At 44.2% G+C, this 14,044-nt stretch overlaps 1 protein-coding gene and 1 long non-coding RNA gene across 8 annotated transcripts in view; one reads left to right on the top strand and one right to left on the bottom strand.

Moving 5' to 3' along the window:
- The first annotated feature begins 528 nt into the window (after nucleotides 1-528).
- igfbp3 (insulin-like growth factor binding protein 3) overlaps nucleotides 529-14,044 on the top strand; it is a 94,914-nt gene continuing 81,398 nt past the window's right edge. Inside the window, exon 1 of the mRNA XM_052461517.1 lies at nucleotides 529-1,038. Coding sequence (XP_052317477.1) covers nucleotides 675-1,038 — 364 coding nt within the window. The 5' untranslated portion in view covers nucleotides 529-674. The remainder of the gene's footprint in view (nucleotides 1,039-14,044) is intronic.
- Nucleotides 7,771-12,493, bottom strand: LOC127907264 (uncharacterized). Of its 7 annotated transcripts, XR_008063945.1 has the most exons (6): nucleotides 12,153-12,493; nucleotides 11,293-11,378; nucleotides 10,261-10,432; nucleotides 9,444-9,658; nucleotides 9,057-9,228; nucleotides 7,881-7,928 (listed from the first exon to the last, which is right to left on the bottom strand). It is a non-coding gene; the product is annotated as an uncharacterized LOC127907264 (long non-coding RNA). The 7 variants fall into 7 exon arrangements; XR_008063944.1 differs by lacking the exon at nucleotides 12,153-12,493 and having other exon boundaries at nucleotides 11,293-11,485; XR_008063941.1 differs by lacking the exons at nucleotides 7,881-7,928; nucleotides 11,293-11,378; nucleotides 12,153-12,493 and adding an exon at nucleotides 7,771-7,799 and having other exon boundaries at nucleotides 10,261-10,476.

Here is a 14,044-nt window from a genome sequence, read left to right as displayed (position 1 = left end):
CACTGGTATAGCCATCAGGAAAACCACTGGTATAGCCAGCAGGGAAACCACTGGTATAGCCAAGGGAAACGGATTCAGACCATATCTAGTGTTCTGTTCATGTGAAAACCTCTAACCCTATGGGGCTGGTGTCCCAACCAATATTATCTTTAGTCCTGGACTACAAACACTTTCAATTGAGAATGTAACATACGTTTTGGTCCAGGATTAGGCATAATCTCTGTCAGGGGAACTAGTCCTTTATGTTTCACATTTTACTTGGCTCCTAACTCTACATTAAATAAGCTTATTGCCTGCTTTAATCAATTAAAATACAACAAATAGTAGGCCTATATACTAAACATTGTGTACAAAGTGATAGTTAAACAATAAATACTGTAAATTCATAGAATAGGCCTAATCCACCAGTGAATCGGTTCTAAACCGTTATTAATGTCATTCTCGAGCCTGTGTCGTCAACGTCGGCGGTTCCTCTGGATCGGGGCTCTCCGTTTACATTATTCATTCGGAGGGTGTGACTTGTTGGCTCTTTTTCCCGCCTGTATAAAACGACAAGTTCGCTTAAAAGAAAATACAGATGGAGAAGTCTAGCCGGTTCGCTGTGACACAGAGAGTCCCCTTAAGCTTACGTGACAACTCGCATACTGTCACTTTGTGACCAGCTTATCGGCAGAATGCCCGGTCTATGCGTGCTTTGTCTCACTGCGGTGCTCGCTGCATTCACCCGGTTCGCGGAGACCGTGGGACCGGTGGTCCGATGCGAGCCGTGTGACGCCGGGGCTCTTATGGAGTGCAAGCCGCTGCCAAAAGACTGCGCAGAGAGGGTGCGGGAGCCCGGCTGCGGGTGCTGTCTGTCGTGCGCCCTTGCTGAGGGTCAGGCGTGTGGAGTGTACACCGGACGCTGTGGCTCCGGGCTGATTTGTCAGTTCCAACCCGGGGAGACCCGACCACTGCAAGCCTTGCTAGAGGGACGGGGAGCGTGCTCCAGCGCCGCGTCCAAAACACTCAACACCTTTCTGCTCCCCGCTCAGAAACAAGGTAAGCGCCTCACTGTTCTAAATGTCGCTCTTTCTATGAAGGTTCTGAGCTGGGTTGGTCTGTTTCTGTTAGAGAACCACTGTAGTCTTAGGGCTATAGGCTGCGGGTCGATGTTGGTGTGACTCAGGGTTCCTCAGGGTCATGGGTTACTTAGGCTTACTCATTAAATATTGATGTGAGTTAATTTGTGGTAATCGGCAATAATTAGACACTCGGTGGACTGTGGCTGCCTTGTGGCCGGCTCTCCATGAGTGTCGGACGGTATGCCTCCCTCTAAGTGTCCGTTGCCCGCTACAAATAGCAACAGTGGCCCTGTGGCAGTTCAGAGAAGATTCACGCTTAATAAGATTATGTGCATTACAGTGCACATAAGGGGTTAATAAAATGTTGGTTATTGTACATGAATGCTATTAGTATCGAATCAGTGTTTTTTTTATTTGCAGTGTGAGGTTTAAGTATATAGCCAATATGTCAATACGTTTTGCGCATCGTAACCTATTGCCAACATATCCATGGCGCACAGTATATATGGGCCATATAGTAATTAAAAACGCATTGAAATGCATGATGTTGTGAGCTTTCTTTAGTTAAACAATTTATATACTCTGTCATTGGGTGTGAAATGCACCATTGAAGTTTGAATGAATCTGCGCAACTATTTTAGCCGGTGGCATTCCCTCCATTCCGCCACTCCGCTCGCTAAGGCGTGCGCCACCATATGTCAGATCCACACTGTAGTCGTTGTTCTTTTGAGGACGACATGCTGACTCTCAATACCATATACTGTGTGCTCTCTCGCGCTCTGCACACGCACGCACACACACACACACACACACACACACACACACACACACACACACACACACACACACACACACACACACACACACACACACACACACACACACACACACACACACACACACACACACACACACACACACACACACACACACCCCTGGCTGCCCCAACCCAATCGTTAGTGAATAGAGGAAGGGGAAGTAGATGAGGAAGTAATTGAGCAAAAATTTGCGTTTTGTGAATGAAGACATTGTCATGTCTGTAGGCCTACTCTCCTTTCCCAAACGCACAGCTTTGACATCTGGGACATGCAAATACGCCACACACACACACACACACACACACACACACACACACACACACACACACACACACACACACACACACACACACACACACACACACACACACACACACACACACACACACACACACACACACACACACACACACACACACACACACACACACTAATATGGACCTGGCACACATATCACATCCATGTGAGGCCATACTTCCTCCACCTTGCATTATCACAAGGAAAGAGGGGAAGGCATTGTTTCACTCTGCCCCCTGTGGTGTCGTTGTGTTTTTAGTGGAGGCTGTGTCAGCCCACCAGGCGTTGGTGTGTGTTTTCTCCTAGTAATTTGTCTTTGCCACAGTGGTGTGTGGTGAAGCAGTCCACTGTCACATTGTCACACACAAAGGCTATTGTTAGCTAGGTCTGTCACTTTTAAACATCAGCCTGGCCTGCCAAAAATAGTGCACTATGTACACTCTAAAACATTTCCTGTGCTTTTCTAAGGTAACTTAGAGGCAGCCAGTCTCCTGTAAGTTATCAAAAGGTACAATATGTTTACCGTAAGATATTTTACGGTATCCAATACTGTTCCTGTAATAATTTTACTATTGTTTTTATGGTAACTCACAGGAAACTGTTTAACTGTAAGTTGCCGTAAAATAACAGTACAGTGAGTTACTGTAATCCTTTTACGGTAATTGTAATTGTAATGTATGAATGAATGGATGAATGAAGGGAGGAATTAAATTCATTGAGGGAGATGGGGATTGTATTTTACAGTATTTTACCATATATTGCAAGGATTGGTGCACGCAGGTTGGCTGCTAATGTGTTTACATATGACATCATATCAATGAATGCCAGTTTGGACGCCTTTATCAAGAGCTCTAGAAGTACAAGTGATATCACATTCCACATTTTGGTATTTTATATCACTTGGCCTTGACAAAGGCTTCCAAACTGGCAGCGACGACAGAGCAAAACAGACCAAGGATATGGCAAATGCTCAACCATTAAAGGTTTGTGACTAGCTGCCACTCCAATCCGTCCTCTGTACACATTTAATTGATGTGGCACTACTACAACACATACTCACATACAAGGCATGACTCAAAATATGTTAATGAGTCAGAAACAAGTGCACTGTGCACCCACTAGTGGTCAAAAGGTTTGTGGTGCCCGAAAAAAACGGCACTCCTTTCTGTGGGGTGCAATTATAGTACCATACGAAATACATACATTATTTCCCTGCCCACAACATTTTCCCACAATACATCATCATTTACAGCATGCTGCAGTATAATGCATTACAGTATTTTATTGTTGATAAATGTACACATTTACAGTATAAATCACAGTTTTCCCCTTACAATGTAATATACTTTACCATTAATTTTGTAAATCATATAAATATTGTACACACCTTATGTGGTTGGTTCAGAGACCTTGATGTCTCTCAATCCAATTAGTCAGAAGTGTTTGAAAACGTTGCTAGTTGCCAATCCCACAATGCTGTCCAGTGTTGACTGCTAGGCCATTGTCCTTAACAATTCCAGACCAAACTGACCCTAAAACAGCCTCTAGGCAACCGTACCGGTCTCTATCACATTGTTGTGCACTGTGTTTAGAGTTACTGAGATGCCCTTCGGGCCCTGCTCAAAAGTAGTGAGCTATATAGGCAAAAGGTTGCCATTTTGGGAGCCATTCCAACAATTTAACAAGGCCTCACCTTTCTCTCTCTCTCTCTCTCTCTCTCTCTCTCTCTCTCTCTCTCTCTCTCTCTCTCTCTCTCTCTCTCTCTCTCTCTCTCTCTCCGTTTGTCTCTGTCTTTCTCTCTCTCTCTCTCTCTCCGTTTGTCTCTGTCTTTCTCTCTCTCTCTCTCTCTCTCTCTCTCTTTCTTTCAATTAAATTACATTTCAATTTAAGGGCTTTATTGGCATGGGAAACATGCGTTTACATTGCCAAATCAAGTGTAAACGTATGTAATGTATGTAGATAATAAACAAAAGTGAAATAAACAATTAAATGCTTTTCAGAGTAAACATTACACTCACAAAAGTTCCAAAAGAATAAAGACATTTCAAATGTCATATTATGTGCAAATAGTTGAAGTACAAAAGGGAAAATAAATAAACATAAATATGGGTTGTATTTACAATGGTGTTTGTTCTTCACTGGTTGCCCTTTTCTTTTGGCAACACGTCACAAATCTTCATGCTGTGATGCACACTGAGACATTTCAACTAACAGTTATGGGAGTTTATCTATGTTTGATTTGTTTTCAAATGATTTTCTGGGTCTGTGTAATCTGAGGGAAATATGTGTCTCTAATATGGTCATACATTTGGCAGGAGGTTAGGAAGAGCAGCTCAGTTTACACCTCATTTTGTGGGCAGTGTGCACATAGCCTGTCTTCTCTTGAGCGCCAGATTAGCCTTTCTCAATAGCAAGGCTATAATCACTGAGTCTGTACATAGTCAAAGCTTTCCTTAAATTTGCGTCAGTCAGAGTGGTCAGGTATTCTGCCACGGTGTACTATCTGGTTAGGGACAAATAGCATTGTAGTTTGCTCTTTTTTTGTTGTTGATTCTTCCCAATGTGTGAAGTAATTATATTTTTGTTGTCTCTTGATTTGATTGGGTCTAATTGTGTTTCTGTCCTGGGGCTCTGTGGGGTCTGTCTCTCTCTCTCACTCTCACTCATTTTGTTACTTTATTAGCCTTATTCTAAAATGGATTAAATTAACAGATCCTCATCAATCTACACACAATACCCCATAATGACAAAGCAAAAACAGTTTTTTAAATATTTGCAACTGTATTAAAAATATAAAACATTAATGCCTTATTCACTTAAGTACTCAGACCCTTTGCTATTCATTTCAAAATTGAGCTCAGGTACATCCTGTTTCCATTGATCATCCTTAAGATGTTTCTACAACTTGATTGGAGTCCACCTATGGTAAATTCAATTGATAGGACATGATTTAGAAAGGCACACACCTGTCTATATAAGGTCCCACAGGTCCCTCAGACAGTACATGTCAGAGCAAAAACCTGGAGAAGGGTAGCAAAACACTTCTGCAGCATTGAAGGTCCCCAAGAATACAGTGGCCTCCATCATTCTTAAATGGAAGAAGTTTGTAACCACCAAGACTCTTCCTAGAGCTGGCCACCCGGCCAAACTGAGCAATCAGGGGAGAAGGGCCTTGATCAGGGAGGAGACCAAGAACCCGATGGTCACTCTGACAGAGCTCCAGAGTTGCTCTGTGGAGATAGGAGAACCTCCCAGAAGGACAACCATCTCTGCGGCATCCACCAATCAGGCTTTTATGGAAGAGTGGGCAGACGGAAGCCACTCCTCAATAAAAGGCACATGAAGACTCTCAGACCAGGAGAAACAAGATTCTGGTCTGATGAAACCAAGATTGAACTCTTTGGCCTGAATACCAAGCATCACTTCTGGAGGGAACCTGGCAACCTCCCTACGGTGAAGCATGGTGGTGGCAGCATCATGCTGTGGGGATGTTTTTCAGTGGCAGGGATTGGGAGACTAGTCAGGATCAAGGGTAAGATGAATAGAGCAAAGTACAGAGAGTTCATTGATGAAAACCTGCTACAGAGCACTCAGGACCTCAGACTGAGGTGAAGGTTCACCTTCCAACAGGACTACAACCCTAAGCCAAGACAACACAGGAGTGGCTTCGGGACAAGTATCTGAATGTCCTTGAGTGGCCCTGCCAGAGGCCAGATTTGATCCCGATCAAACATCTTTGGAGAGACCTGAAAATAGCTGTGCAGTGACACTCCTCATCAAACCTGAGAGAGCTTGAGAGGATCTGCAGAGAAGAATGGTATAAACTCTCCAAATACAGGTGTGCTAAGATTGTAGTTTTATACATTAGGCTGAAAATCACTGCCAAAGATGCTTAAACAAAGTACTCAGTAAAGGGTCAGAATACTTATATAAATGTGATATTTCAGTTTTTTATATACGTTTTCAAAATCTAAAACAAAAAAAGGTTTTAACTTCGTCATTATAGGGTATTGTGTGTAGATAAATGAGGAAAAAAATCAAATGTAATACATTTTAGAATAAGGCTCTAAAGTAACAAAATATAGAAAAAGTCAAGGGGTCTGAATACTTTCCGAATGCAGTGTAGACTGGGCTCTCTCTCCCCTTGGATCCTTTCTACTAATTTCTGGTTTTTAGGAGTTGGTCGAAGTGATTTGTCTGGTTTCAAGGTGAAGGGTGACGATGGGGATGCTTTATCTATTCTGCAGCCATTTTGTTGTTGTTTTTTAGGTTCTTGTTTACGCCAATTATGACATCATTGATGTTTAAGTTGTTGTATGCATAATGTACCCCGTCCTGCCCCTCCCTACCCGCCCCTCCCTGCCCACACCTCCGCAAGACAATATTTGGTTCTACTTAATCCTTACAATGTGGGTGTGTGTGTGTAACTGCGTGTGTATGTTCAAATAAGTGTATGTCTGTGGTTTTGTGTGTGTGTGTGTGTCTTTGCCAAGACCAGTTGAATGTGTTCAGCCCACTGCTGGCCTCACGATTCCAGGTTCAGATCCAGTGTTGACATTCTTTCCCTGAGTGCCTTCAGATGGTTATCTGCACAGGGCCTGTGTGCTAATCGCAGCCTTTTCCTTATGGGCCCTGGTCTAATGTAGTATAGGGAATAGTGTGCCATTCGGGATGTACCCGTCCTTACCAGCATAGCACACAGCCTCATGTGGCTCTGGTCATTAATAGTGCAGTAGGCAATAGTAGTTCTGGCTGACCCTGATCATATGGTGGATAGTTCGTCCTTTTCCTATATTAGGGAGCGATGTTAAAATCCCCCTCCTCCAACTCTTCTATCTCTCCTTCTGACCCGGTCAGGTGGTCTGGGCTCTGCTCTGTCTTTAACGATTTGTCAGGAATCTTTGCCAGCTACGTGGTCTATAAATATTAGGAGCGAGCGACTAACTTCCTGTCGCTCTTGCTCTCTCTGCTCCTCCCTCGTCTGTCTGTCTGTCTGTCTGTCTGTCTGTCTGTCTGTCTGTCTGTCTGTCTGTCTGTCTGTCTGTCTGTCTGTCTGTCTGTCTGTCTGTCTGTCTGTCTGTCTGTCTGTCTGTCTGTCTGTCTGTCTGTCTGTCTCTGTCTCACTCTCTCTCTCTGTCAATCTCTCTGCTCCCCCTCTCCCTGGCTGTCTCTCTCTCTCTCTCTCTCTCTCTCTCTCTCTCTGTCAATCTCTCTGCTCCCCCTCTCCCTGGCTGTCTCTCTCTCTCTCTCTCTCTCTCTCTCTGTCAATCTCTCTGCTCCCCCCTCTCCCTGGCTGTCTCTCTCTCTCTCTCTCTCTCTCTCTCTCTCTCTCTCTCTCTCTCTCTCTCAATTCAATTCAATTCAATTGACTTTATTGACATGGCAAGTTCATTACCACTTACATTGTCAAAGTATACATATCGAAAAATAAAAATAAAATAAAAATATATTTTTAGATATAAAATATATATATATTTATATGTAAATAAATGGTGGGATAATAGCAATAATAATAGTGGGGATTACCATTAACAACAACTACAACAATAATATTAATGAGAACAACAATACATTAAATCAATGGTAATAGACCATTGTCAACATGACTGAGAAGACACATGACCTGGTAATAGACCAGTGTCAACATGACTGAGAAGACACATGACGTGGTAGTAGACCAGTGTCAACATGACTGAGAAGACACATGACCTGGTAGTAGACCATTGTCAACATGACTGAGAAGACACATGACCTGGTAATAGACCAGTGTCAACATGACTGAGAAGACACATGACCTGGTAGTAGACCAGTGTCAACATGACAGAGAAGACACATGACCTGGTAGTAGACCAGTGTCAACATGACTGAAAAGACACATGACCTGGTACTAGACCAGTGTCAACATGACTGAGAAGACACATGACCTGGTAGTAGACCAGTGTCAACATGACTGAAAAGACACATGACCTGGTACTAGACCAGTGTCAACATGACTGAAAAGACACATGACCTGGTACTAGACCAGTGTCAACATGTCTGAGAAGACACATGACCTGGTAGTAGACCAGTGTCAACATGACTGAGAAGACACATGACGTGGTAGTAGACCAGTGTCAACATGACTGAGAAGACACATGACCTGGTAGTAGACCGGTGTCAACATGTCTGAGAAGACACATGACCTGGTAGTAGACCAGTGTCAACATGACTGAGAAGACACATGACCTGGTAGTAGACCAGTGTCAACATGACTGAGAAGACACATGACCTGGTAGTAGACCAGTGTCAACATGACTGAGAAGACACATGACCTGGTAGTAGACCGGTGTCAACATGACTGAGAAGACACATGACCTGGTAGTAGACCAGTGTCAACATCAACATGACTGTAGTAGAAGACACATGACCTGGTAGTAGACCAGTGTCAACATGACTGAGAAGACACATGACCTGGTAGTAGACCAGTGTCAACATGACTGAAAAGACACATGACCTGGTACTAGACCAGTGTCAACATGACTGAAAAGACACATGACCTGGTACTAGACCAGTGTCAACATGACTGAGAAGACACATGACCTGGTAGTAGACCAGTGTCAACATGACTGAAAAGACACATGACCTGGTACTAGACCAGTGTCAACATGACTGAAAAGACACATGACGTGGTAGTAGACCAGTGTCAACATGACTGAGAAGACACATGACCTGGTAGTAGACCAGTGTCAACATGTCTGAGAAGACACATGACCTGGTAGTAGACCGGTGTCAACATGTCTGAGAAGACACATGACCTGGTAGTAGACCAGTGTCAACATGACTGAGAAGACACATGACCTGGTAGTAGACCAGTGTCAACATGACAGAGAAGACACATGACCTGGTAGTAGACCAGTGTCAACATGACTGAGAAGACACATGACCTGGTAGTAGACCAGTGTCAACATGACTGAGAAGACACATGACCTGGTAGTAGACCAGTGTCAACATGACTGAGAAGACACATGACCTGGTAGTAGACCAGTGTCAACATGACTGAGAAGACACATGACCTGGTAGTAGACCGGTGTCAACATGACTGAGAAGACACATGACCTGGTAGTAGACCAGTGTCAACATGACTGAAAAGACAAATGACGTGGTCGTAGACCAGTGTCAACATGACTGAGAAGACACATGACCTGGTAGTAGACCAGTGTCAACATGACTGAGAAGACACATGAACTGGTAGAAGACCAGTGTCAACATGACTGAGAAGACACATGACCTGGTAGTAGACCAGTGTCAACATGACTGAGAAGACACATGACCTGGTAGTAGACCAGTGTCAACATGACTGAGAAGACACATGACCTGGTAGTAGACCAGTGTCAACATGACTGAGAAGACACATGACGTGGTAGTAGACCAGTGTCAACATGACTGAGAAGACACATGACCTGGTAGTAGACCAGTGTCAACATGACTGAGAAGACACATGACCTGGTAGTAGACCAGTGTCAACATGACTGAGAAGACACATGACGTGGTAGTAGACCAGTGTCTTAATGACTGAGAAGACACATGACCTGGTAGTTGACCAGTGTCAAGATGACTGAGAATACACATGACCTGGTAGTAGACCAGTGTCAACATGACTGAGAAGACACATGACCTGGTAGTTGACCAGTGTCAAGATGACTGAGAAGACACATGACGTGGTAGTAGACCAGTGTCAACATGACTGAGAAGACACATGACCTGGTAGTAGACCGGTGTCAACATGACTGAGAAGACACATGACCTGGTAGTTGACCAGTGTCAAGATGACTGAGAATACACATGACCTGGTAGTAGACCAGTGTCAACATGACTGAGAAGACACATGACCTGGTAGTTGACCAGTGTCAAGATGACTGAGAAGACACATGACGTGGTAGTAGACCAGTGTCAACATGACTGAGAAGACACATGACCTGGTAGTAGACCAGTGTCAACATGACTGAAAAGACACATGACCTGGTACTAGACCAGTGTCAACATGTCTGAGAAGACACATGACCTGGTAGTAGACCAGTGTCAACATGACTGAGAAGACACATGACCTGGTAGTAGACCAGTGTCAACATGACTGAGAAGACACATGACCTGGTAGTAGACCAGTGTCAACATGACTGAGAAGACACATGACCTGGTAGTAGACCAGTGTCAACATGACTGAGAAGACACATGACCTGGTAGTAGACCAGTGTCAACATGACTGAGAAGACACATGACCTGGTAGTAGACCAGTGTCAACATGACTGAGAAGACACATGACGTGGTAGTAGACCAGTGTCAACATGACTGAGAAGACACACGACCTGGTAGTAGACCAGTGTCTTAATGACTGAGAAGACACATGACCTGGTAGTTGACCAGTGTCAAGATGACTGAGAATACACATGACCTGGTAGTAGACCAGTGTCAACATGACTGAGAAGACACATGACCTGGTAGTTGACCAGTGTCAAGATGACTGAGAATACACATGACCTGGTAGTAGACCAGTGTCAACATGACTGAAAAGACAAATGACCTGGTAGTAGACCAGTGTCAACATGACTGAGAAGACACATGACCTGGTAGTAGACCAGTGTCAACATGACTGAGAAGACACATGACCTGGTAGTAGACCAGTGTCAACATGAGTGAGAAGACACATGACCTGGTAGTAGACCAGTGTCAACATGACTGAGAAGACACATGACCTGGTAGTAGACCAGTGTCAACATGACTGAGAAGACACATGACCTGGTAGTAGACCAGTGTCAACATGAGTGAGAAGACACATGACCTGGTAGTAGACCAGTGTCAACATGACTGAGAAGACACATGACCTGGTAGTAGACCAGTGTCAACATGACTGAAAAGACACATGACCTGATAGAAGACCAGTGTCAACATGACTGAAAAGACACATGACCTGGTAGTAGACCAGTGTCAACCTGACTGAAAAGACACATGACCTGGTAGTAGACCAGTGTCAACATGACTGAGAAGACACATGACCTGGTAGTAGACCAGTGTCAACCTGACTGAAAAGACACATGACCTGGTACTAGACCAGTGTCAACATGACTGAGAAGACACATGACCTGGTAGTAGACCAGTGTCAACATGACTGAGAAGACACATGACCTGGTAGTAGACCAGTGTCAACATGACTGAGAAGACACATGACCTGGTAGTAGACCAGTGTCAACATGAGTGAGAAGACACATGACCTGGTAGTAGACCAGTGTCAACATGACTGAGAAGACACATGACCTGGTAGTAGACCAGTGTCAACATGACTGAAAAGACACATGACCTGATAGAAGACCAGTGTCAACATGACTGAAAAGACACATGACCTGGTAGTAGACCAGTGTCAACCTGACTGAAAGACACATGACCTGGTAGTAGACCAGTGTCAACATGACTGAGAAGACACATGACCTGGTAGTAGACCAGTGTCAACCTGACTGAAAAGACACATGACCTGATAGAAGACCAGTGTCAACATGACTGAAAAGACACATGACCTGGTAGTAGACCAGTGTCAACATGACTGAGAAGACACATGACCTGGTAGTAGACCAGTGTCAACATGACTGAAAAGACACATGACCTGGTAGTAGACCAGTGTCAACATGACTGAGAAGACACATGACCTGGTAGTAGACCAGTGTCAACCATGACTGAGAAGACACATGACCTGGTAGTAGACCAGTGTCAACATGACTGAAAAGACACATGACCTGATAGAAGACCAGTGTCAACATGACTGAAAAGACACATGACCTGGTAGTAGACCAGTGTCAACCTGACTGAAAAGACACATGACCTGGTAGTAGACCAGTGTCAACATGACTGAGAAGACACATGACCTGGTAGTAGACCAGTGTCAACATGACTGAAAAGACACATGACCTGGTAGTAGACCAGTGTCAACATGACTGAGAAGACACATGACCTGGTAGTAGACCAGTGTCAACATGACTGAGAAGACACATGACCTGGTAGTAGACCAGTGTCAACATGACTGAGAAGACACATGACCTGGTAGTAGACCAGTGTCAACATGAGTGAGAAGACACATGACCTGGTAGTAGACCAGTGTCAACATGACTGAGAAGACACATGACCTGGTAGTAGACCAGTGTCAACATGACTGAAAAGACACATGACCTGATAGAAGACCAGTGTCAACATGACTGAAAAGACACATGACCTGGTAGTAGACCAGTGTCAACCTGACTGAAAAGACACATGACCTGGTAGTAGACCAGTGTCAACATGACTGAGAAGACACATGACCTGGTAGTAGACCAGTGTCAACCTGACTGAAAAGACACATGACCTGATAGAAGACCAGTGTCAACATGACTGAGAAGACACATGACCTGGTAGTAGACCAGTGTCAACCTGACTGAAAAGACACATGACCTGATAGAAGACCAGTGTCAACATGACTGAAAAGACACATGACCTGGTAGTAGACCAGTGTCAACATGACTGAGAAGACACATGACCTGGTATGAAAGACACAACAAAACAAGATGGGAAATATTATCGACAGGGACTTTTCACTGGCTGTCCCTCGGACACATATTTGGCTGCCAAAACTGCACATTTTGGCTTTTCACACAATAAATATGAGATTTTTTTCGTCATCTTTTATAGTTTTTTTTAGATTTGTATTCTATTATAATTTTGGGAAATAGATATTCTCTTAGGTCTGAGTATTTGTCACAGTGTAATAGGAAATGCTGCTCTGTCTCGACCTCTCCCCTGGAGCAGAGTGAGCACAGCCTGTTCTCTCTGGCTAGCCAGGTTTGTCTGTGACGACCGGTCTCCATAGCCAGACTGTGCTCACTGAGTCTGTACCTAGTCACTGTTTTCCTCAGTTTTCTATCAGTCACAGTGGTCAGATAGTCTGCCACCATGTACTGTCTGTTAAGAGCCAAATAGCATTGAAGTTTACTTTGATTTTAAGTGGTGTCTTTCCAATAGGTGACATAGTTTTCTTTTTGTTTTGTGATGATTTGGTTGGGCCAGATTTCCTGAGTGCTGTCCTGAGGCTACATGGGGTTGGTTTGAGGTGGTGAACTGAGCCTCAGAACCAGCTGGCTGAGGAGACTCTTCTCTTTTTTCATCTCTTTACATTGTAGAGCTGTGTGATGGAATGTTTTGGGTTCACTTGTTTTCAGATCGTTGTAAAATTTGATGGCTCTTTTTTTCTATTCTCTCTCTTTTTCTCTCTCTCTCTCTGCTCCCCTCTCTCTCTCTCTGTTTCTCTCTCTGCTCCCCCATCTCTCTCTCTCTGCTCCCCCTCTCTCTCTGTCTGTTTCTCTCTCTGCTCCCCCTCTTTCTCTGTCTCTCTCTGCTCCCCCCTCTCTCTGTCTCTCTCTCTGCTGCCCCTCGCTCTCTTCCCCTCTCTCTCTGCTCCCCCTCTCTCTCTGTCTCTCTCTGCTCCCCCTCTCTCTCTGTCTCTCTCTGCTCCCCCTCTCTCTCTGTTGCCCCTCTCTCTTCCCCTCTCTCTCTGTTCCCCCTCTCTCTCTGTCTCTCTCTGCTCCCCCTCTCTCTATGTTTCTCTCTCTGCTCCCCCTCTCTCTCTGCTCCCCCTCTCTCTATCTGTTTCTCTCTCTGCTCCCCCCCTCTCTCTTTCTCTCAATTCAATTCAATTCAATTCAAGGGCTTTATTGGCATGGGAAACATGTGTTAACATTGCCAAAGCAAGTGAGGTAGACAACATACAAAGTGAATATATAAAGTGAAAAACAACAAAAATTAACAGTAAACATTACACATACAACAGTTTCAAAACAGTAAAGACATTACAAATGTCATATTATATATATATAT

This window comes from Oncorhynchus keta, chromosome 1, assembly GCF_023373465.1.
Source record: "Oncorhynchus keta strain PuntledgeMale-10-30-2019 chromosome 1, Oket_V2, whole genome shotgun sequence".
Lineage (NCBI taxonomy): Eukaryota > Metazoa > Chordata > Actinopteri > Salmoniformes > Salmonidae > Oncorhynchus > Oncorhynchus keta.
The sequence above is the reverse complement of the archived record's forward strand: the minus strand, read 5'-3'. Positions and strand labels throughout refer to the sequence as shown.